The sequence below is a fragment of the Carettochelys insculpta genome, chromosome 2 (assembly GCF_033958435.1).
Source record: "Carettochelys insculpta isolate YL-2023 chromosome 2, ASM3395843v1, whole genome shotgun sequence".
Classification (NCBI taxonomy): Eukaryota; Metazoa; Chordata; order Testudines; family Carettochelyidae; genus Carettochelys; species Carettochelys insculpta.
In genome coordinates this window covers 240,146,276-240,171,030 of record NC_134138.1, presented here as the reverse complement: position 1 = coordinate 240,171,030, position 24,755 = coordinate 240,146,276, and the positions used below count along the sequence as shown (strand labels likewise).

The following is a 24,755-nucleotide window of genomic DNA, read 5'->3' as shown; positions in this document are numbered from 1 at the left end:
GTTCTTCATTTGACAGCCACCCCAGCTCTTCAATATCATCTACACTTTGCCCCATATTCCCAGGGTTTTGTATTGTTAGGTGATATTAATTTGAAGGTATTCAGCAAATAACATTGCATTTCCCAGTGGTTTGGAACCAAGTAAAAATGCAATATTGTGACGCATACAATCTTGGGTAGTATGTGGACTAGGCTTACAAACACAAACATTTCTACTGATTGAAACTTCAGTAATCTAACAACAGATGTTTGAGATTAGGCCTTGAAGTACTCCAGGGAAAATGTTCAGTCAATGGGAATTTTGCTATTGCCTTCAACGGAAAATTTTCACCCTCAAAACAAATAATCCTCCTTAACTATACTGAGCTCTGAAAGTGAGCTAAACAAAGCAGTGTGTCTCAGTTCTCCTAGAAACTCCCCTGAAAATATATATTCTGGCATGGTACTTCATGTAGTCATCAACAGCAAGGGATGGAACTTATCAAGTCCAATCCTGGCTCTGCCCCAAAGCCCCAGATTGGTGATTCTGCAGGCTCTCAGCAGCGAGGTCTGGAAAGGCATTTTAGATCAGGGCAAAAAAGAACTCAATCCATATGTTTATACACACACACAAAATTCACTCATACAGCACAGGCCCCACAGCCAGACAAGAGGACCCAGACAAAAGGAGCCTATCGATGCCAGGGATCTCTGTGCAGAGTGGGGCTGTTCGAGTAGCTTCTATACCATGCTTCCTCACAACTGCCAACCTAGGCCTATCACAAGGGAGGTGGGGTATGACTGGAGCTTCCCCCAAACCCTGATAATGCTTGGTTCCCAGACTGGCCCTCAGGGGCTGTTAGATAAAAGCAGCCCTTGGGCTGCTGAGACTTACATGAAAGGGTCATCCTGGCACAGGATGGTCCCATGAATGGGGTTGCACAAGGGTGGCTGCTGCTGAGGATATGGTCCAATGAACTGTTTTGGCAAATTGTTTGTCAAATGCTTCAGAGATTTTAGATTTCAGTCCCTGGAGAAATCAACAAGAGCATGTTGAGTTCCAGTGCATCCATTTTGACATGTCCTATCCTGTTAAAGCTGTCAAAAATGTGCCTTGTGTATGTGCCCTATGTGTATTTTATTCCAAAGCATGTGGAAGCCTCATAGAGACGGATTCAGTTGGTACAGCAATTTCCTCTCCTCTGTATCCTGCCAAGTACCCAGACAATCAGAACTGCAGCTGGATTATTCGGGCCCAGGAGCCGTGTAAGTAAAAAAAAAAAAAAAAAAAAATTGTGGGAAACTTGCTGGATGACTAATATCTTCATCTTGGCTGTGGTAACAATGCAAAATTCCTCCCTTTCTTCTCTAGGAAATCCTGCCTTCTGGTAGGTTGCAGAGAATAAGGATCTCTTAATGTGTCAGAAACCAAAAATCTGCTTTAAAAAGATTTAAGGTTTAATGAAAAACAGAACAAAAAAAAATTTATAACTTTGTTCTCTTGTCAGATTTATGAGACCCGAGGCCTGAATTGTAGGCTGTGTAACTGCATATAGGCTACGTCTACACGTGCAGCCAACATCGAAATAGCTTATTTCGATGTTGCGACATCGAAATAGTCTATTTCGATGAATAACGTCTACACGTCCTCCAGGGCCGGCAACGTCAATGTTCAACTTCGACGTTGCTCAGCCCAACATCGAAATAGGCGCTGCGAGGGAACGTCTACATGTCAAAGTAGCACACATCGAAATAGGGATGCCAGGCACAGCTGCAGACAGGGTCACAGGGCGGACTCAACAGCCAGGCGCTCCCTTAAAGCGCCCCTCCCAGACACAGTTGCACTAAACAACACAAGATCCACAGAGCTGACAGCTGGTTGCAGACCCTGTGCCTGCAGCACAGATCCCCAGCTGCCGCAGAAGCAGCCAGAAGCCCTGGGCTAAGGGCTGCTGCCCACGGTGACCATAGAGCCCCGCAGGGGCTGGAGAGAGAGCATCTCTCAACCCCCCAGCTGATGGCCTCCATGGAGGACCCAGCAATTTTGACGTTGCGGGACGCGGATCGTCTACACGGTCCCTACTTCGACGTTGAACATCGAAGTAGGGCGCTATTCCTATCTCCTTATGAGGTTAGCGACTTCGATGTCTCGCCGCCTAACGTCGAAGTTAACTTCGAAATAGCGCCCGATGCGTGTAGATGCGACGGGCGCTATTTCGAAGTTGGTGCCGCTACTTCGAAGTAGCGTGTACGTGTAGACGCAGCTATAATGTGCAGCCAGAGCTATTAAGTGAGACCTATGTCCTTGCATGAGAAGCCCTGGTATCTAGTCATTGTCTTTTTGACATGGAGAGGGAGAAAGCTTAAATTAAGGAGATATGGAAGAACAACAATCAGAAACAGGAGAACATAAATAATATATGCATAGGCCTGCTCTCAGATTTCCCTAAATATTGGACATATGTTTACGATGGTTGTGATTAAAAAGATAACATTTACCAAAAATCACTCAATCTGTTAAGTATTGGAGGGGTAGCCGTGTTAGTCTGGATCTGTAACAGCAATGAAGGGTCCTGTGGCACCTTATAGACTAACAGAAAACTTTTGAGCATGAGCTTTCGTGAGCACAGACTCACTGCATCAGATGCTGGTCTTGGAAATCTGCAGGGCTAGGTATAAATAAGCCAGAGCAAGGGTGGGGATAACAAGGTTAGCTCAGTCAGCAAGGGTGAGGCTTACTACCAGCAGTTGATCTGGAGGTGTGAACACCAAGGGAGGGGAAGCAGCTTTTGTATTTAGCCAGCCATTCACAGTCTTTGTTTAAGCCTGAGCTGAGGGCATCGAATTTGCAGATGAATTGTAGCTCAGCAATTTCTCTTTGGAGTCTGGTCCTGAAATTTTTTTGCTGTAGGATAGCTACTTTTAAGTCTGCTACTGTGTGGCCTGGGAGATTGAAGTGCTCTCCTATGGGTTTTTGTATATTGTCATTTCTGATATCTGATTTGTGTGCGTTTATTCTTTTACGTAGAGACTGTCCAGTTTGTCCGATGTATATAGCAGAGGGGCATTGCTGGCACATGATGGCATAAATTATATTGGTAGATGTGCAGCTGAATGAACCCACGATGGTGTGGCTGATCTGGTTAGGTCCTGTAATGGTGTTGCTGGTGTAGATATGTGGGCAGAGCTGGCAATGAGGTTTGTTGCATGGATGGGTCCCTGAGTTAGAGTGACTGTGGTGCGGTGTATAGTTGCTGGTTAGGATTTGCTTCAGGTTGGCAGGTTGTCTGTGGGCAAGGACTGGTCTGCCTCCCAAGTGAAAGTGGGGGATCATTGTCCAGGATGGGTTGTAAATCCCTGATGATGTGCTGTAGAGGTTTTAGCTGAGGACTGTAGGTGATGGCTAGTGGTGTTCTGTTGGTTTCTCTCTTGGGCTTCTCCTGTAGTAAGAAGCTTCGTGGCATACGTCTGGCTCTGTTGATCTGTTTTTTCACTTCCTCAGATGGGTATTGCAGTTTCAAGAATGCTTGGTAGAGATCCTGTAGGTGTTTGTCTCTGTTGGAGGGGTTGGAGCAAATGCGGTTATATCTTAGTGCTTGGCTGTAGACAATGGACCGTGTGGTGTGTCTGGGATGGAAGCTGGAGGCATGAAGGTAGATGTAGCGATCAGTGGGTTTACGGTACAGGGTGGTATTGATGTGGCCATTGTGCATTAGAATCTGTTAGAATGGGCCATTTCCTGATACAGAATAACGGAGAAATATTATGGCGTCCCAGATAGCACTGAGCAGGAGTTGCAGACAAATATCCATTTTTCAAGATGGCCAATATACCTTTGGTGCTCATCTGATAGTATGAAATACACCATGAAATATTTCAACCCAAACAGAGAATTTTAGAAAATGTTCTAAATCGTCTGGACGGATGGGATTATACAATGAAAATCTATCTGACAAAGCAACTCTAGTAAATTAGAGAAAATTCAACAAAGATAACAACAGAGAATTTGCTAGAAATCCAAGGAGAAAGAAGTCATTCACAACTGTCTCTGATCTGCAAAGTACAAAATCTTCAAAAGTGGCTTTCTCTAGGATGTTATTTATAAGAAGACCGTAGGCCTGACTCTTCTCCCAGATCCATTGGTGCACATCAGAAGTACCTCTTCTGAGCCAATAAATTACCCTGGTACATAACTAGCATAAGCAAGGATCAGAGAATTCCTCCATGTACCATGGAGATTCCTGGCATACCTGATAGGTATACCTGGCATCATAATTATGCTCATGCCAGCAGTACAGGAACATATAAAATGGATTTAGCTACTGGCACAAAACAGCAGGGTTCTCTTGTTCTATTCATACTGAGAGCATCTACAAGTTACCCTACTTTCCCCACACATTGTGATTTACTTTTTGTCTTCTATCCTGAGCTGCAATTTACTGACTCTTCTGGTACAATGTTGAATGCAACACCTCTGTCCCTATAGTTCCTGGCATGGTTAGAAAAAATATCTGTTCTAAATTCATTATGTGTGGGTGGGACATTATAATTAATGGAGTTCCCCCCATTGGAGACAGGACTTCAAATGTGGTTCATAGCACTTCCACATACATCTTCCCATTATGGACATCACAGGCTGCTCTGTGTCTGGCCTGTTCAAGACATGTGACCACTCCTAGATTAGGAACAGCTATTATCAAGTATTGGTTGTGAGACAAGCTGCTGTTCTCATCCTCCTCAGCAATTATGAAAGAAAATGGTCATAATGAACAAACAAAAAGCAGTATTACAGTCATAAAAAAAAAATCCTGAGGGCCAAATCCTCCTTTTCATTGAGTAGCCTAGAGCATCACAGCATGGAAAATCCAATTTCACATGAGTATAGTGGCAGATGCTGATGACCAGTCAGATCGACACATATGAATGTTTGAAAAGCGATGCAAAATCCAGCTAATTGTGAGCCCGGAGCTGGGCAAAATCTGTTTGCATTTCACAGCGTTCCATGCTATAGATCCCAAGGGATGGGGTTTCATGAGCCTACGAGAGCAGATGTAAGATATTTTAAAATATTTATCTGCAAAATTATCTACTGGCTATCATTCAACACATAGCTATGAAGTTGTTAGGATGTTAAAAATACGTTTGTAACTATTATATCTTCAGTGGTGAAATCTGAAGCAGGTGCACTAAACATAACTGCCCAATATAGTGTCATGAAAGACTTAAAAGTATTTTTACAATAAACATAAGTACCTCCATTATACTCACTTTATGTAACTATAAACAAGCTACCTCTGATCTTATACTTCATGAACAATAAACAGACGCCAATTTCATGCTGGTTGAACCTCTCTAATCCAGAACTCTCTCATTCAGCATCATCCATAATCTGGCATGACTTTTGTTAGCCAGGTGGCCACTTATCATGAAAGGTCAAGTTTCCTGTGATGCCATAAAATTTGTCTACTCCTGACTCTGAGTGTTCCATGCCATTATTTAGCTCCAATTTGCCCAGTAAGCAGTGAAGTGTTGGTAATATGCTAGAAAATATTGATCTTCCCTGGTCCAGCAAATTCTCTTGTCCAGCACCGATCAGGTCGCAAGGGTGCCAGAAGAGAGAGGTTCAATCAATACACTGATTGACTTAGGGAGAGAAACCTCATACTTAAGCTTTTGCTATCCATTCTCTCCAATCAAAACAAGACATAAAATCCACTCTGTAAACCTTGGTAGTTAGTTATATGTGAAATGCAAATCCTTAAGTTTTTATTCTTCACCATTAACAGTCAACCACATCACGCTGTCATTCACTGACTTTGACATTGAAAGCAACAGGCAGAACTGTACCATGGATTTTGTGGAGATTTTGGAAGGTGATAATCACGAGGCTCCTCTTCTAGGTACTGTAGCCTTTTTCTTTTTCTTTTTTTTTCCTACATTGTTTTAAACTGTATATTTATATATGTTCAAACTCAAAGTTGTGATGAGCTGAGAGAGATTCAAGACTGAATAACATTTATATGGTTAGTTATTGGATCATTTGATGATTAATGTTTATTATGGTAGGGTCCAGTCAAAAATGGGGCCTCATTGTGCTAAGTGCTGTCCAAACACAGAGTGACAACCCCTGTGCTGAAGAACTTAGTTTTTCTCTGCCAAAGCACTGAGGGTGCTCTACAGGAATGTATCCAATGCGAACAATAGAATGATGCAAATGATCTTCTGCAAGGTGAGCTCTTCTTCTGAGGGAGTTCCTCAGCAGCTGTGGTGGGGGCACTTTCTGACAGCATTGCTCTATTGAAGCCGCCGGAAGTCAACTCCTCAGCGTGGACAGCATGCGCTCCAGGATCACCGGTGGTTCTCAATCTTTGGAGGAGTGTCCTGGAGCTTATTTCACTGTGAGGGAGAGAAAACAAACATTTCTCCCTCCCAGAGTGAAACAATGTGGGGGATATCTGTAATGTAAAACCAAGAAGAGATTTCCCCACCCTCCACCCCCAGTGTGGGATTACTCTTGATTTACAGAGACTTTAGTAAGAGCAGAGTTTGATCCTTTGTCTCTTATCCTCTCACCTTCGCATTCCTCAGGTCAGGCCATAGGGTTGCCAACTTACTACTCATGCAAAACTGAGCACCTTAGTCCTGTCTTTTCCCTGAGGCCCTGCCCTGCCCTGAGGCCCCATGCCTGCTCACTATATTCCCCAATCTGTGGGGCTCACTGTCCCACACCCTCACTCACTTTCATTGGGCTGGGACAGGGAGTTTGGATGTTGGAGGAGGTGAGGGCTCCAGCTCAGGGTGCAGGCTCCTGGGTGGAGCTGAAGATGAGGGGTTTGGGAGGCAGGAGGAGGCTCCAGGCCAAGGAGTGGAACTTGTGGATTCAGAGTGTGGGGGAGGGTTGTGGTTGAGATGGGATGAGGCACAGGAGGGGGATGAGGGCTCAGACTGGGGGTGCAGGCTCTGGCGGGGGGTCCGGGGTGAAGGATTTGGGTGCAGGATGGGGCTCGGGGCTGGGGCAGGGAGTTGGGACTCAGGCTTGGGATGTGGGTTCACCTTGGGTGGCTCGCAGTCAGCTGCACTGCACTGCCCATTGTCCGTAGTTCCCAGCCAATGGGAGAGCAAAGCTGGCACTCTGGGTGGAGACAGTGCACAGAGCTGACTTCCCTACCCCCCGGCCAAGGAGCTGGACCTGCCCCAGCCACTTCTGAGGCATAGTGTGGAGCGAGGACTGGTAGGGACTACCCTGCCAGTGTGCCAACCACACTTCCAGTGGCCTGGTCAGTGGTGCTGAATGGAGCCACCACGGTTCCTTTTCAACCAGGCATTCCAGTCGAAAAATGGATGCCCGGCAACCAACCAAGACACCAAAGGTGCTATCAGCCTTCCTTTTCAAATACAGTTCACGTGCCCCTCCACACAGAAGCCCTGTGACATCACATTCACCAAGCCTATTCACTCAGAGAGAGTCTCTAGATTGCCAGTAACATCATATCTTTTTACCTATTTTACACTATTATTAAGTTGTCATAATGTTACATAATTGGGGAGCATTTAGTCTATACCAAGGATTGTAAACCACAAGCAAAAGATAGTTTTAATAGTAGCTGATAGACATTAGCATTTTAATGTAATTTCTGAACCAGGTAACTAGGCTGGTGTTTATATTCCCTGCTTAACATTTCACTTGCTTTGTGTTGCTGTTAATTTTCAGGTCGTTACTGTGGCACTGTTATGCCACACCCCGTCACATCTTTCAGCAATGCGTTTGTTGTAAATTTTGTATCCAATAATGCTGGAACTGCCAGAGGTTTCCATGCTACCTGTGCTGCATCATTGTCCTGTAAGTTAATTTTTCAAGCCCCTTTGCTGGAGCTGGTATAAAAGCAATTGGTGACCTGAACAATAGATGTTCAAGGAAACCCTCTCCGTTTCCCTTTTCTAGTTTTGTTTAAATCCTGACATCACAACACTCAAAATCCTGCATTGCCTTGACCCTCTTTTTTGGCCCAGGAGGGAGCTCCATAGCTATCTGCTGAACCTGCCCAGTGCTAACCACAAAGTGACTTTTCCATCTGCAGATGGGAAAGCTGCTGCCACCGTATGCCTCCAGCTGCTGCCATCCCAACAAGAGAGGCACCATGTACCAAACTCTAACCTCCTAGCATTTTCACTTCCTCTGCTAGCTGGGCCCTTTCTTTTTAAGTCACCAGTAGCCAGCTCTGTGCTTTGCTCAGTTTGGCACATTTAAGTATTTGAGTCCTGAAGCTGGGATTTCCTTCCTGCAATCTGGTCAATGCTCTGTCCACCAATGCCAAGAGCAGGCAGAAAGGGCTATCAAATGGTTCCATTTTTTTACTCCCTGAGGAGGTGAGTCAGCCCATTTCTGCCTGAGGTGCTTTTCCATGTTGTCTTCACTCTGTCTCTCTCTTTTCAGCCTGTGGCGGTACCTTCCACATGGACAGAGGAGCCTTCAACAGCCCCAGCTACCCTGAATCTTATCCTTTGAACACTGAATGTATCTGGAACATTGTCAGCTCTCCTGGCAACCGACTTCAGCTGTCTTTCATGTAAATCCATTCCTGGGCTTATTGTTCAGTCTTTTAATGTAGCTACAGGAAGGAAGCTTTGTGTTTAGTAGGAAATGTAATTAACAGAATGTAAAACTGTAGCAGTGTGTCCAAAATAACTTAGAGAACACAGCAGTGCCCACAGGGAGCTCACATCTGTTTTTTTCCCTTATTAGTCATCATTTATATTAACAGCATATACGGTATTATATAATTAGGTGGTGCATTGGTGGGAGAACGTATATCATAGGATGCGAAAGGGATCAGATTTCAGGAAGTCGTAAGGAAGAGGAAATTCAACATCACTGCATCTTTTGTCTTTATGGGCCCTTTTGCAAGCGAAAGCCTTTTCAGTTCTTTTTTGGTTATTAGCAGGCATCTCATATCACTGTACATCTGAATAGTATAAAGAATCCATATTCTTAGTAGGCGGCAATAACTGGTGCCATGCTGAATCAAAGGCCTGCAGCTATGTCAAATCACAAAGGTGGAGCTATAAAGCAATAACAAAGCGGGTCTTGCTAGAAGTGTACTTTCCTTCCTGACAAAGGATTTTCCTGAGAAGACATGAGACCAGAAGAGTAGGCATGATCCAGAGTACAACTCAGATGATTTTAGAAAGATGAGGCTATGACCCTCTTTGCCCATTATGTTCATTTCTAAATTGTCTGTTTCACAGTGTTAAACTTTGTTTGGTGCCAGGAAACAGAACACTAACCCTCAACAGAGCAGTCAGTTAAAAAAGAAAAGCAACACTAGAATTTGTGTTTGAGGTTAAGTAGTGTACAAGTAACACAAATGTACTTATTGTATATAATGTTATCATGGAAACATATCTTTGCTAGCCCAAAAAATGAACACACTGTTAAGAATTCTTTCTCTGAGAAATGGGTGAGAACACTGTTATCTGAGAAACATTTTTTGTGTTAATTGCTAAAAATAATAAGAAATAGCAACCTTCTTAACCAAAACAAATGTATAGTGTGAAGCAGACGCACACAGTACAATACACATACAATTATAACGTGATCCTCCAGGGTTGTAAAACATGTTCATTGGATTCACATAACCAACAGTGAAATCAAGAAACATTAGATTATTACTGGATAGTCTATAGTAATGAGGCATTTATTTTAGTTAGTTACTGTTGGGATTTTAGAAATTTTCTTAGCTGCAAGGTATTCATCCTCTTTACATTGGTCTTAAAAAATTGCCTATCTTGTAAGTTGAAGGTTTGGTCTAAATTAATCCTAAGTATATCCATATGGGTAGTTGGAACTGTTTCATAGTGGGTTTGTATGGTGGAGAAATATGGATATATTCAGGCCTGAAGGAAGGGGAGGATGGGTGAGCAGAATCTGCAAGCACAGATATTTGTACATTAGTTGGAGAAGGCACTTTCTGGGATCTTTATATTCATAACTGACTTGAAAAGGATGTAGGGTTGATTCAATATAACTCAATAGCTGCGTCTACACTAGCCAGCTATTTCGAAGCAGCTGTGCCAACTTTGAAATAGCGCCCGCCACGTCTACACGTGCCGAACGCTATTTCGAAGTTGAAATTGATGTAAGGCGGCGAGATGTTGAAGTCGCTATCCTCATCAGGAGATGGGAATAGCGCCCTACTTCAACGTTGAACGTCGGAGTAGGGCATGTGTAGACGATCTGCGTCCCGCAACATCGAAATAGCAGGGTCCTCCATGGCGGCCATCAGCTGAGGGGTTGAGAGACTCTCTCTCCAGCCCCTGAGCTCTATGGTCGCCGCGTGCAGCAGCCCCTTAAAGCTCGCCACCCCCTTATTTCCTGTGCAGGAAGCTGAGAGCTCGTGCAGGGAGCAGCACAGCCACATGCACAGCCTTCACAGACCTCAGCAGCCCCAACCCACCACCCTGCACCCCATGGCATCCAGCCAGCCCCCCAACCGCCCACAGGGCACCCCCCCAAGGGGACCCAGGGCTCCCAGCCTGCCAGCCAGCGGGGGAAGAGGCAGCGGGGCCCCTCCTGGACGGAGGCCGAGCTGCGGGACCTGCTGGGGCTCTGGGGCGAGGAGGAGGTGCTCCAGGTAATGGGGAGCAAGAGGCGGAACGCAGATGTGTTCGCTCGGCTGGCCGAGGGCCTGGCTGCCTGGGGTCACCCTGCCCGCACTCCTGACCACTTCAGGAGTAAGGTAAAGATGCTGCAGCAGGGTTATGCCCAGGCCCGGGACCCGACCAGCCAATCTGGGGCCGCCCCCGCCATTTGCCCCTTTTACAGGGAGCTCAGGGCCATCCTGGGCCCCCGGTACACCTCCTCCCCCCTGGCCACCCTTGACACATCGAGTGATGAGCCCCAGCAGGCCCCGGAGATGGAGTCCACCCCGGAGGCCAGCCCTGCACCCCAGGGCCCCCCCCAGGAGCCCACCCCTGGGACACCGGAGGAGGAGAAGGAGGCCTCCAGCAATGGGGGGCTCCAAATCGACCTCCCCTCCCGCAGCTCCAGCAAGGCGTCTGCCTGATGGGTGTCCCCCGACCGTGGGAGCGGACCATCAGGTATGTACCGCCCTGGTGCACACGCCCGGGGTTAAGGGGCAGGGACAAGAGACATGACCAGGGCCCTCCACACACCCAGATGACCGTGGCCCCGAGGACAGCAGTGGCATGTCTCTCAGAAGAGTCCATCAGCCCCTGCCCCCCAGTAGGACAGTGCCATGCCCCATCCCTGGGGGTGGGGGGAGCAGAACCTAGGGTCTCCCGGGGGCGGGGTTGGGCACCCATCATCATCAGCATCAGAATCTCTGGGGGACGGGGATGGGGAACCATCAGCAGAGGGGTCGGAGGACAAGGGCCACGGGTCAGGGCCCAGACTAATGGCTGTCTCCACTCTCTTCCCCCCTGTGTTCCGCAGCTGCATCATCGGAGGGCCCGGAGGGCACCGGCGCACCGGCTGTCATCCCGGAGAGCCTACCGGGGCCATCCCACAAGGCCAGCCCCTCGGCAGATCATGGACCAGCCCCAGGATGAGGCCAACAGCGGCAGAGCCATCTGCGGGCGTCCATGGACCCCCAGCTGCTCGCCACCCTCCGGCGTCAGCTGGAGGTGTCCGAGCGGCGCCTGCAGGTGGAGGAGCGGCGGCTCCATCTCCAGGAGCGAGCACTGGCCTGGCACCAGGAGGCTTGGGGGGCCTTCATGCGCACCTTCGAGGATATCGCGTGGCACTTGTCCCCCCTGCCACTCCACCCGCCACTCCGCCTGCCGTCCCTCCACCATCAGCCATCCTGGGGCCTGTCACTGAGGGGGACCATGGGCCTCCGGACTCTGCCCGGCCCTATCTTCTGGTTTTCCCGGCCCCCACGCAGCCTCGACCGGGCCTCCGGCCGAGACATGGGTCGCGCCCCCCAACACCAGGTGCAGGACAATAGGGAGTGCATGTCCGAGGATGTTGCCCCCCAAGACCCCCTCCTTTGGACATATTCCCCCCATCTTTGTAAATAGTTTTTGTTCTACCCGTGTTTTGTACCTGCCTCCCCCATGTACATAGTTCCCTCCTTCTTCTGTTAATAATTAATACAGGTTGCACGGTTTTGTTTGAAAAAAATTCCATTTATTGCACAGAAGTGGGGGGGGTGTGCTCTCGGGTTCTCTGTGGTGTGGGCGTGGGGGCAGGGAGTGTTGTGGAGGATGGGGGGTGCAGTGGGTGGCTCACCCGCAGCTGGCCCTGCCAGCGTTCACCCCGCAGCCTGGTCAAAATGGGCCCGCAGGGCCTCCCAGACCCGGATCCCCTCAGGGACGACCTGGCGACTGGGGGCAGCGGGTGGCTGGATGTCGGCCCTGCCAGCCTCCACAGCCCAGCCCTGGAAGAAGGCCTCTCCCTTGCTCTCCACCAGGTTGTGGAGTGAGCTGCACGTGCCCACAACCTGGGGGATGTTGGTGAGGCCTGCATCCAGGCGGGCGAGGAGACACCTCCAGCACCCTTTGAGGCGGCCGAAAGTGCACTCAACCACCTGGTGTGCATGGTTCAAGAACATGTTGAACTGCTCCTGGCTGGCTGTGACATGGCCTGTGTAAGGGTGCATGAGCCAATGTCCAAGAGGCGGCTCCGGCTGTCCACCAAGGCCTGGAGGACCATGGAATGGTATCCCTTCCTATTGAGGAAGCATCCTCCGCTGTGCTCCGGGGCTCCCATCCAGAGCCCCAAAGCAATTTGGGAAGCCCAGGCTGGCAAACGCCGCGATGGCAGCATCCGGGTCCCCAAGTCGCACAAGCCTGTGGAGGAGCAGGGCATTGATTGCACGGACGACCTACAGGAGAAGGACATGAGAGACCACCGGTGAGGGGTGTGCAGGGTGTGTCTGGCCCTCTCCCCCAGGGCTCCCCCCCTCTCCCCCAGGGCTCCCCCCCCAGGCTCCCCCCCCTCCCCCCAGGCTCACCCACTTCTCCCCCCAGGGATCCCCCCCAGGCTCCCACCCCCGGGTCCTCTTACCTCCATGAGGACAGCCCCGACGGTGGCCTTGCCCATGCCGAACTGCTGCCCTAGGCATCGGTAGCTGTCTGAAGTGGCCAGCTTCCAGACAGCGATGACGACCCGTTTCTCTACGGTGAGGGCACGTCGTATGGGGGTGTCCTGGTGCCGTAAGGCAGGGGTGAGCCACTGGCAGAGCTCCAGGAATGTCTGCCGGCTCATTCAGAAGTTCCGGAGCCAGCGGTCATTGTCCCACTTGCCGAGCACCAGCCGCTCCCACCAGTCTGTGCTCATGGGGTATCTCCACAGCCGGCAGTGTGTGCGGCGGGCAGGGGCTGGGAGGGCAGCAAGGTCTGGGGCTGCTTCCTCATCCCCTGAGGACAGCTCATCTTCCTCAAATAAAAGATGGTCAGCTGCCTCCTGCATGGCACTGAGCAGGGCAGCCACTGCTCCTCCAGGGGCGGGTGTGTGGGCCTCTAGCTGCTGCTGCTGCTGGGGGTCCATGGTGCTTCACGGGGTGTGTGTGCCTGTGGCTCTGCAGACCGCGTGCTGTGCAGGCTGAGTGTGTCTGGGAGGGGCCCTTTAAGGGAGTGGCTTGCTGTTGCCCCGCAAGTGCTAGTCTGCCCTGTAACCCTGTCTGCAGCTGTCTGCCCGTGATTCTGTGAGTAACCTGGTTAGGTCACACAGAATCATGGGCACTTTCTCATGCTCCTCTACTAACATCATATATGCCATCATATGCCAACAATGCCCAGATGCTTTGTATATTGGACAGACTTCTAACTCCCTTAGACAAAGGGTCAATGGGCACAAAACAGACATCAAAACACTCCAGATCCACAAACCAGTTAGTCAACATTTTAATGGAATGGGGCATTCTGTCAATGACCTAAAGGTATGTGTGTTACTGAAAAGGAATTATCGCACTGTTCTGGAAAGGAAAACAGCTGAGCTGGCTTTTATATTCAAATTCGGCACCTTAACACATGGTTTAAATCGTGATGGGAACTTTCTGAGTCACTATAGGGGCTTGTCTGCATACTTGGCTCAATCTAATTCTTGACCTTCCCCCCCCACCCCTCCACTCTCTGATTTGCTCACCTTGATTATCTTTTTCTGATTTGTCCTCCTTGCTTACTGTTTTTGGTTCTCTGTGCCTTAAATGTTGAGTCTCTTCTAGTCTGGCTATGGTCTGAAGAAGTGGGTCTGTCCCACGAAAGCTCACCTAATAAACTATTTTGCTAATCTTTGAAGCGCTACTTGACTGCTTTTTGTTTTGATAGTGTATAGACTAGCACGGCTTCCTCTCTGTTACTAATCAGGTAAGGAAAATAGGAGGTAAAGTTTCATAATACTGAAGACATTTCAAGTAGGTATTTGCCTTTTGAAATTGTTTCATCAGAGAGCGCATTGGAGACCTGAAGGGGGATGGAGATGGGCACAAATTGATGCAGTGATATAAGTATGGTTCTGAGTTGCATCTGTTGCACTGTTCTGCCCATCCAATATGATGAGTTGAATTGTAACCTCACCACTACATCAAAAATCTACTGTGGGCATTTCAAATACCTTGTGCTACTTTTGAGTACCAAAAAAACTCTTTAAGAGACAAAAGCTTAGTCATGCAGACTAATGATATGTGGGGTAAGGAAAGAATTCTTCCACTGTGTGCAGTACCGCAGAAGTGACTAGATGTATTATGATTTATGGACGGGTTTTGTTGTTTGGTTGACTGGCTTGGGTTTTGTTTTGTTTTGGGGTTGTTTGGTTTTTTGCTTCTTTATAGTCCTAGTATTGGCCATTGGTCTGATCTAGTCTGATAAATTCTGCAGCGTGTCTGTCACACGTCAATTAATCTTGCTGTTTCTGCTTTTTGCAACTGAAACAGAACATTTCGTCTGGAAGAGAGTGAAGGCTGCACCAAGGATTATCTAGAGATTCGCAAAGGGAATGGCACGGGCGAGTTGGTGGGACGATACTGTGGGAACTCCTTGCCTTCAAATTACACGTCCATCACTGGGCACAGCTTGTGGGTCGTATTTGTCTCTGATAGCTCAGGCAGTGATGTTGGCTTCAGGGCCACTTTTGCCCACTGTGAGTAAATCTTATTTCATTGAAAATTGAATGGGCATTATCAGAACAATTGGAATAATAATGGGGAAAGCATGTTTAAAATAAAGGATGATGGCATGGCAAAATTCTGACCAAGTTTAATTGAGGCCAGGATTTCAGCCAAAATATTGTAAAATAAATGTACCCAACATTAATGAATATCTGCCTGTCTGTAACATGACTGCACAGAGCACTTGTTTGTCAATTACATTTTATGTGATTGTATTTTGGATACTAGCATTAGAAATAAAATTATAGAAAGACCATGTTTCCTAGTGATTAGAGTGCAGGACTCAGGATACCTGATCTCTCGTCCTGGCTCTGCCACTGGCCTGCTGGCTGTCCCTGAGTGAGTCGTTTTACTTCCATGTGCCACAGTTTCCCCACCTGTAAAATGGGGATAATGATCTCCTTTGTAAAGTGCTTTGAGAAATACAGCAGGCTCTCAACATTTGCGAGGGTTCCGTTTTGAGAACGCTCATGAACGTTGAATTTTGGAAATATGACTGATGCCTGGAGCCAGGCTGCTGGTGCTCTTGCCCGGAGCCCCAGGGGAAGCAGCCGCTTGGCCGCTCATGAATAGTTGAATTCACGAACATTAAGTTCACTAATCTTGAAATCCTACTGTACTAACAAAAAGAGGTAAATTATCATCATAGGGAAAGTAAAATTAATTTTCCCTGGTGGCAGGGGGAACACACCAGTTAAGAGGGATCATGTGACCCACTGTGATTCCACTCCACTTCCAGCCCAGTGCACCCACACTCTTCCCCTCCCCTGCATCGCATGTTACCTGGCAGGGCAGTGTAGAAGCCAGAGAAGCTTCTGGCAGTTCTGCTCCTATCCCCACCACCCCTGCCAGCACAGGAATGAGCAGAAACCCCAGCTCACCCTCTGTGCCTCAACAGAGCTGCCTCGTCCACGGCTCTGAACAGCAGCAACCACGCTGAGGACAGGGATTGAGGGAATGGGGACGGGACTTCTGTTCCTTCCTCCACTGGGAGCAGAAAGGAAAAGGAACAGAACACCAGCAGCTTCTCCAGCTACCGTACCACCCCCAGACCTCCTCCCAGCCCTGTTCTCCCGTGGAGCTGCTCCTGTACAGAGGCAACTGGGGAGAGGCAGCTCCATGGAGGGATGGGGGTGTTAAGTGTGGTGTCTTTCTGATACCCCATTCTGCCTATAAGTAGCCGCTGCAGCGTACCAGGCTTTGCGAGCCACTGTAGGCCATACCAGCTTACTTTCATGTCTGATTATTGCTCCATATTTTTTAAAAATACTAGTCAGAAAAGAAGATTATCTATTGTAGTTTGACCACATCCTTCTGTGGGCAGAAATCTCCTCAGATTATACAAGCTGTAAATAAGTCCTTTTTTCATGCACCATTTTCTAAATACAGTTCTCTCACTAAAATTGTTCTCAGGTTGTCATTGCAATAGTATCCTTCTGCTGTGCTCTGGGCACAGCTACAAGCAGGAACAATTTAGGGCAATGAATGGCATTTGTAGCTCCCAGAGTAAGAACGATCTGACCCCAGTATTATTGTTACTATCGAAGCTTAAATGTTCGAGTTCACAGTGCCAAACTTTTCTTATTAAAAAATATCTGGTGTAGGAAATTAGCCTTTTATTCTCAACTTTCCATTTGGTTTAGAATCATAAAGACCACAAATGCACAGAAGTGTTTGTTCTCCTGTCTTAACCATGGAGTCTCAGATTTGGGAACTAAATATCATATAAACAGCAGCAGCATTAGGACAGAAGACAAGCAAATACTATCACTTTATCAGTACAAAGAATGGAAGGGGCCATTCTGATTATTTGGTCTAACCTGATGTATAAGACAGGCCATTGAATTTCACCCAACATTCTTCCTGCATTGTACCCAGTTACTCTTCGTTGTGGCAGAGCATGTATTTTAGAAAGACATCCAGCTAAACAATGGAGTATTTACCACATCCCTTGCTGAATTTTTACATTTTTAACACACAGCATTAGGTACCCAGAAGATTGTCCTTCACTTGTGCACAGTACATGGGTCTTTATGCTGGGTTCCTCACTTCCTAAATTCATTATATTTTATGGTACGCTGCCCCCTTACCTATGCACAGAGCCGTTTTTTCTGATTTTGCCGCACTAGTGCTCTTACAATTTTCAGTTGTCTGTGGAAGTGCAAAGTGGGATTTCCAGAGGACCCAGCTCAGTCAAATCAAAACCACGATGACCAGAGCAACACTTAACTCAGTGAAAACTCTTTCCTGCTTAAGAAAAAGGTGGGCACGGAGGGATAGGAAATGTGCAGAGCCTTATTTACATTTCTCCTACAGGATGGTCAGCACAGCTGAGCTAGCAGGGGGCATAGTAATTTTACTATGAGCCCTCCAGAGCCAGATATTCATTGAGACAGAGCTTTGTCTCCTGGTGTTGCATGTGACTAGGGGAACCAACAGCCATGGGCATGGCATGGCAAGGCATGGAGGGGGCCTCTTGGTCTGAAGGAGCAGGGCCAGGGCAGCCAGCCCTCCATGCCACCCAGAGCTTGGTGAGCCCTCTCACGCCCTCAGGGCCATATGCACTACACAACACAATGCTCCAGCAGCGACTTAAAGGGTCCAGGACTCCAGTCACCACCTCTGCTAAAATAGCAATGGTGGCAACTGGGAGTCCTGGGCCCATTTCAGTTGCCAGAACCTGGGCAACTGCTCCTTTGATCACTTCCGTCGCTGTCGATAGGCCTGCTCGTACTCAGGGCTGTTCCTTAAGGCTCAAACTAGCCTTAAATAAATGCAATCATAGAGCCTAATAAAGGTTTTTCCAGTTCTCAATTCTGTCACTGAGTGTACTCTTTAAAAATAAGTTTCTAGGGGAACATTATCCTGAGTAGACTCCCTGTTATTTTTCAGTATATGGGAATGATATCGTGGGAAATAGTGGGCAAATTGCTTCTCCACTGTGGCCCAGAAACTATCCTCACAACTCCAATTACCAGTGGAAGATAAGTGTCAATGCTTCTCATGTTATCCACATTCGTATCCTGCAGATGGACATTGAAGATCATTACAACTGCCATTATGACAAATTAAAGGTGAGGTCACTTGGAAAAAGTCCTCTTACAAGTTGTGATAGAAATGAATAACACAAGCACAAGGAGGCGTGGGAAGTTTTTTTCAAGGGTTTAGTTTAAACCACTGGCTTTTCCTTATTGCTTTTGAAAAATTACATACTCTAGATAATACATCCAGGAGTCCTGTGGCACCTCAAAGACTAACATTTATTTGGGCACACGTGTTCATGGGCAAAGAGTCATTATTGTTTTTGCAGATACAGGCTAATACAGCTAGCCCTCTGATACATGCTTTAGATAGGGTTATATGCATATTTGTTGCCGGTAGGAAATGTCAGATTCTAGATGGGCATTTAAAACATTTTATAGGCTGAGAAAAATAAGTTAATAAAGGCACTACCTGACATTTTCAAATGTAGGAGCAGCAGAAATGCTGGCGGCATCTTCACTAGCAAGTTCTTTTGAAAGATTTTTTCAAAGATGGGGGATCTTTTGAAAGATCCTGCGGAGCGTCTACACACAAAAAGGGTTCTTTTGAAAGGAAATTGAAAGAACCTGGTGCTCCTTCCAAAAGTGCTCTTCCCCTCCTGGATCAAGAGGAATGACTTCTTTTGAAAGAGGCTTTCAAAAGAAAAGCTACATCTCCATTACAGAGATCTTTCGAAAGAAGCTCTTCCAGCAGATCTCTTCCAAAAGAGCTTCTTTCGAAAGAGTGCGTCTGCCCGCACACAAATAATTGGATGAAAACAGTGATTTGCTCTTTCGACAGACAGCATCCACACAACCCCCCACTCTTTCGAAAGGAAGGGACAGGGATCGAAAATGAAGACTGTTCTTTCGAAAGAAGGGCCCTATGGAGCGCCTGTACACGTTTTCTTTCGAAATAAGCTCTTCTTGAAATGGGAAAGGAAAAGTGATTTTGAAAGGAGCACCACATTCTTTCGATTGACTTTCAATGTGTGTGTAGACACTCCATGGGCTCTTTCGAAAGAGCCCCCTTCTTTCGAAAAATCTTTCAAAAGAACTTGTGAATGTAGACTCAGCCAAAGTATATGTAGACACTCCGTGGGCTCTTCTTTTGAAAAAGAAGTCCTCATGGTGCTGGAATTTTTGACCCCTGGCCCATTCTTTTGAAAGTGCAGGATCTGCATAGATGCTGTCTGTCAAAAGAGTGGATCACTCTTTCAATCCGCTTCTTTGTGTGTGGACACGCTCTTTGGAAAGGAGTTTTTTCAGAAGACATCCTCTGGAAGAACTTCAAAGGATCTCTAGTGTAGATATAACTGCTGAGTGCTCATAGCTCCAACAGAGGAGAATAGGAGCTGTATTCATCTACTCAGCTCCTCCAGAAACCTAGGCCCCTTAGTGTATATGTCCAAATGTAGATATAAATGCCTAACTTTAGCAACTTAAGGCCCTGATCCTGGAAACATAGACACAGGTATTTAATTTTACACATGTGTCTAACAGTGTTCCCTGTAATGTGAGTGCTTGGGCAGGTGCCAGGAGAGATTGAGATACCATCCAACTGATTAACAGAGCACCCGCAGTGCCCATGACTGGCAGATTGTGTTTCTCGTGGGGGAGAAGGCTAGTAAGATACGGCTAGATTTTGCCTTTTGGCACAGCCTTCAACAAGCTGTACTATTTCTTACCTGCTTCTTCTTTGCTCTGGGGCATGAATAATTTGTTACAGGCCTGTCTCAGTAGCAAGTGCAACATTGCCTGCTACCTGCTCAGCTGAACTGGCCAGTGGATACTCCCCTTTATTCCTCTGCATGGTTTTGTGGCCCAAATCACAATCTGGACTTTGGCCTTTTTCAGGCTATCAGGGCCCAATGCCTGCTGGGCATGATTCCAAAGCAGTATGAACTTAGCTTTCATATTTAAAAACAATATGACATGCAGTGCCAATTAAAGTTTGGCAACACCAGTTACATACTAGCATATATCCAGTTTATTGATTCTCTGCTTCAGTTCTCTCCCTTATTAAGAATTTGTTTTTCTACCTATGATTGGCCTTTGATCTGATTCTCTTTTATTAACTAGACATTTGCAAGCAGTTCACTAACTCCCACATTTTGCTTCTTTTCCTTCCAGCTTGACTCATGTTTTAACATCCTGGATTTGATTTTCTTTCTGGCCGCTTAGCTTAACAAATTCTTTATGCTCAGATTATTTAGCTTGAATTTCAGGAAGTATAAATCTGCACAACTCTATTGCTTCAAGGTATTATTATTTAGGGGGCTGGAGCACATGACCTATGAGGAGAGTCTGTGAGATTTGGGCTTGTTTAGTGTGCAGAAGAGAAGACTGAAGGGTGATTTGATAGCAGCCTTCAACTTCCTGAAGGGGTGCTCTAAAAAGGATGGAGAGAGACCGTTCTTAATGGTGACAAATGGAAGAACAAGGAATGGTCTGAAGTTACAGAGGGAGAGGTGTAGGTTGGATATTAGGAAAAACTATATCACCAGGAGGGTGGTGAAGCACTGGAATGCGTTACCAAGGGAGGTGGTGGAATCTCCATCCTCAAAGGTTTCTAAGTCCTGGCTTGACATAGTCATGGCTGGCATGATTTAGTTGGAGTTGATCCTACTTTAGGCAGGGGGCTGGAGTAGATGACCTCCTGAGGTCCCTTCCAGCCTAAGAATTCTATGAGTCTATGATTTACACCAGCTAAGGATCTGATCCATAATTTAATATTTTCAATCTTCTTTCCAGTTTTCTCTGTCCTGTGTTTACTTTGGGATCACATAGCTGTTTCTGAATCCAGTAAAACAAAAGCATCGCAAACACATGGAGATTTTTGGCTTACAAAGTAGTAATTAAATATTTATGTGGATTTAAAGAAATTGCCTCAAGAATGCATTTTATTATTTTTTGCTCAGCAAAGAGTAATAACACACCAGTGGCTTTTTTCAGATAAGAAGCCAGTAAATGTGTTGGAAGAACAGTCTGTAGTGGGCAGTGAGCTAAATTTGAAAACTTCAGTACTGATCCTTCTGGTGAGAGAGCACCATATGAAGCACAAGGACTTTTATCAGTATTTCTGATTTTCTAGGACAGAATTAGGCTAAAGTTTCAGTTTTTTTCTGATTTATTTGGAGATGGGATTATCCTATTCAGGAGTCCAGTTCCAAACAGGGCAGCAGCAAAAATTTTGCAGTGATATTGCCTATACTTCACTGGTTTCATTTTCACTACTATCAGCCTTAACTGGCCCCAAAGACTCAAAATCAAAACCACAATGACACTAATATGATGGGGGAGAAAGTGCTGGGTATGGTAGGAACAGAAAACACCATGGCTACTCCATTCTCTTTCTCTGTACAGATCTACGATGGACCCAGCACGCATTTCCGTCTTATCAGCAAATACTGTGGTACTGTCCCTGCAGCTTTCATCTCCTCTGGCAGTTCTGTCACTATCCAGTTCCAGTCTGATTCTTCTGTGAATGGAAAGGGCTTCCTTTTGGAATGGTATGCAGTGGAAGCATCTCCTGCCACTACATACACCATTGCTAGAGGTTTGTGTCTGAAAACAACATTATTAGTTTGTGAAGAGTGATAATACTGGCACAGCCCTAAATCTTGTTCCTGCTAAAGGGTGCGTGGTGATGGAAGGGAGACCTGTTATTTTACTCATCACTATTATTTTGTTCATCTGTATTGCTGTACCTTTTACATTGTTTTTAAAGTGAAGCTCTGTCTTCATTGGAGGGGTTAAGAATTCTCAAGCCGTTTCTGGCATTTGGGGAGGACCAAATATTTTGCAGGCCTAGATGGAAAAGTATCCTCCTTGAAATAACATTTTCAGAGGGTTTGTCACTTGCATAAGGAAGATGACTAACCAGCTTGTACGATACTGTTTAGAAGACTCAAGATTCAATCCTGTACAGACGTTCAGAAACACACAGAACATATAAACATGGAACTTTTTTTCCTTTGCTTATAGGATATTTTGTATAAAGTATATCCTGTGTGTTTCTGAACGTCTATACAGGATTGAATCTGGAGGCTTGATCTGTATCTATATCTACATCTTTATCTATATCTGGTATAGATATATAGCTATATAGATGTATTTTTCTCTTTACAAATCTCTTGTATCTCTTGTGTTAGCTATGTACCTAATGTGAGACATGGGAACATGAATCTGTTGTATCTAAGCTAGTTAGAGGAGACAAAGTTAAGATTAACATGGTCTCTTGATACGGTTCCTATTTTCAAACCAAAACCTGAAAGTGCTTGTAGGTGCTTGCTGATATATGGTAATGTAGTATAGCATTATTGTAGTTTTCATACTGTGTTCAGTGAGGGATGGTCAGTTTAAATACTGAAGAAGAAAGACTTAATTTTATAAATGAAGATTGTAAAATGCTTATTTCTTTTTGCATGGCAGGTGTGTGTGGTGGTGTTGCCATAACTGGAGAAACACCATCATTCCTCTTCTCACCAGGCTGGCCCGGGAACTACAGGAACTTTGCTGATTGTACCTGGATTATCAGAGCTCCAGAATCCACTGTGGAGTTCAACATCCTGACTATGGACATAGAGTCTCATAGTTCATGCAACTATGATAAACTTGTCATCAGAGATGGTAAGAAATCTTGATACCATCTGACAGCATGGAACAGACTGAGCATCAGTTTATAAAACATCTTGTCTTCTCTGTGGGTATACATTAAATAAATAATTACATCCATAAGATCAAAGTTTCCTTCCATTTATAAGTCACAGGAACCTATTCCAAAATGTATATCCATCTGCACCAAAGTTCCATGCAGACTAGTATCAACCCAAGCAACGCAAAAATGTGGGAACAACTTTGACTGAAATACGGTTGAAAATTAAAACTTCTTGTATTTTTAATATTGACATTTCTTCTTTTGATTTTAGGAGACAATAGCCTTGCTCCAGTGCTGGCCATCATATGTGGTCGAGACATACCTGGGCCAATAAGATCTACAGGAGAGGCCTTATTCATTCAGTTCACTTCAGATTCAAGTGTAACTGGTGCTGGGTTTAATGCATCTTATCACAAAAGTAAGTTGTTGTTGTTGTTGTTTTTTCCAAATTTATCTTTAATCTGCCTTGCCCCTGAAAATTGGATAAGGAGGGAAGTAGTTATAGCCTGTGACTTCAGCATAGCTGCCTGCCAGACCTGTCAGCAATCTATTCTACTAATTGCATGAAGCATCTGCTCAGATATCTCAAAACCACATGTGATTAAGTTCCTTATGCTAATATGGTAAACTCTGTTCCATGTCCAGAGTTCTACTGTTAGGATGAACTCTACAGATGGGAAGATTAACTCTATCCTGAAATAGGAACAACTCAGCCTGGAAAATGTACAAATGTACAAAGAAACGTTGCATCTGCTCTCATGTGGTTAAGAATTGCAGCACATACTCAGAAATTGTGAAGGCTGCTGCTAGCTAAAAACAAAATGCAGTTACTAAGAGAGAGGGAAGTGAAGAATGAGAAAGAAGGGAACCTCCAATTTGGGCTACATCTACACTAGACATAGAAGTTGACCGTCTATGTGCAATTTTATCTATGCCAATTGCATAGCTAAAATCAACTTATCAGTAGTTGACTTCAGAGTCTCTCTACACTGAGGAAAGTCAATGGGAGCATTTTGCCAACCTTCCTTAATCCTCGCTACTCACGAGGAGTTCTGGGGTCAACTTTAACCCCAGAAAGCGCCGTTTCACACGTGTGCAAAATGAAACTCTTTTCATATGGGAATCATCTGTAGTCTGCCACTCTGGTGAGCAGTTTTGACCACCCCACTCTCCAAACACACAGTGTGCATTCCAGAGCAGGCAGGGGTGAGAAGAGACATGTTCGGGTCTTGAGTGGGCAACCTTGAGGTTACTCCAGCTTACAACCTGTGCTGGCAGCCAGTTTAGCCTACTGCAGCCCCAGGGCTGCTGCTGGAAGGAACGCAGAAGGAAAGGGGCATAAAGACACCAATGCCTTTCCTCCCCATGTGCATCAAGCATGATGCATTGGCATTACCCATTTGTCTGCCATACTAGAAAGCCAGGTTTGTTTGCTGTGCGTCAGCCTGCAACCTGGATGCTAGTGGACTTGCATTTGTCCTGGAAAAGAGCAGATTAGTCAGGATATTCACTAATGCCCATCCCACAAAGCAGTTCAGACGCTTGCCTCCGCATTTGGCTTAACAAGCACATTGATTCTGCAGATGCCATTGTAATAATTTGAATAATTTAAGATGCTTGTTCTTCTTCATCTCATTTCCCTCCCTTCAGGTTGTGGTGGCTATTTGCATGCAGACAGGGGTGTGATCACATCCCCCAATTATCCTCAGGCCTATGCTCCCAATCTCAATTGTTCCTGGCACATACTGGTTACTAGTGGATTCATTGTTGCTATCCATTTTGAACAACCATTCGACGTTCAGAGTGACGATGCTTCCTGCAGCCATGGGGACTATGTAGTGGTGAGCTGATCAGCTGTATGGGTTTTCTGGGTTTCCAGAAACAGGGTATACTGGTCTATGACTAAGGACCCTATATGTTATGTTATTATTAATAACTAAGTGATATTATCTGTTTACTTCTGCCTTGT

The 24,755-nt window shown here is 46.0% G+C and overlaps 1 protein-coding gene across 1 annotated transcript in view; it reads left to right on the top strand.

The window, feature by feature from the left end:
* Window positions 1-24,755, top strand: part of CUBN (cubilin) — a 250,358-nt gene that overhangs the window by 154,837 nt on the left and 70,766 nt on the right. The window contains exons 34-43 of the mRNA XM_074985503.1: window positions 1,128-1,244; window positions 5,765-5,878; window positions 7,690-7,818; window positions 8,413-8,545; window positions 14,873-15,078; window positions 17,999-18,180; window positions 21,493-21,685; window positions 22,561-22,758; window positions 23,058-23,204; window positions 24,437-24,627. Of these exons, the coding sequence (XP_074841604.1) occupies window positions 1,128-1,244; window positions 5,765-5,878; window positions 7,690-7,818; window positions 8,413-8,545; window positions 14,873-15,078; window positions 17,999-18,180; window positions 21,493-21,685; window positions 22,561-22,758; window positions 23,058-23,204; window positions 24,437-24,627 (1,610 nt within the window). The remainder of the gene's footprint in view (window positions 1-1,127; window positions 1,245-5,764; window positions 5,879-7,689; window positions 7,819-8,412; window positions 8,546-14,872; window positions 15,079-17,998; window positions 18,181-21,492; window positions 21,686-22,560; window positions 22,759-23,057; window positions 23,205-24,436; window positions 24,628-24,755) is intronic.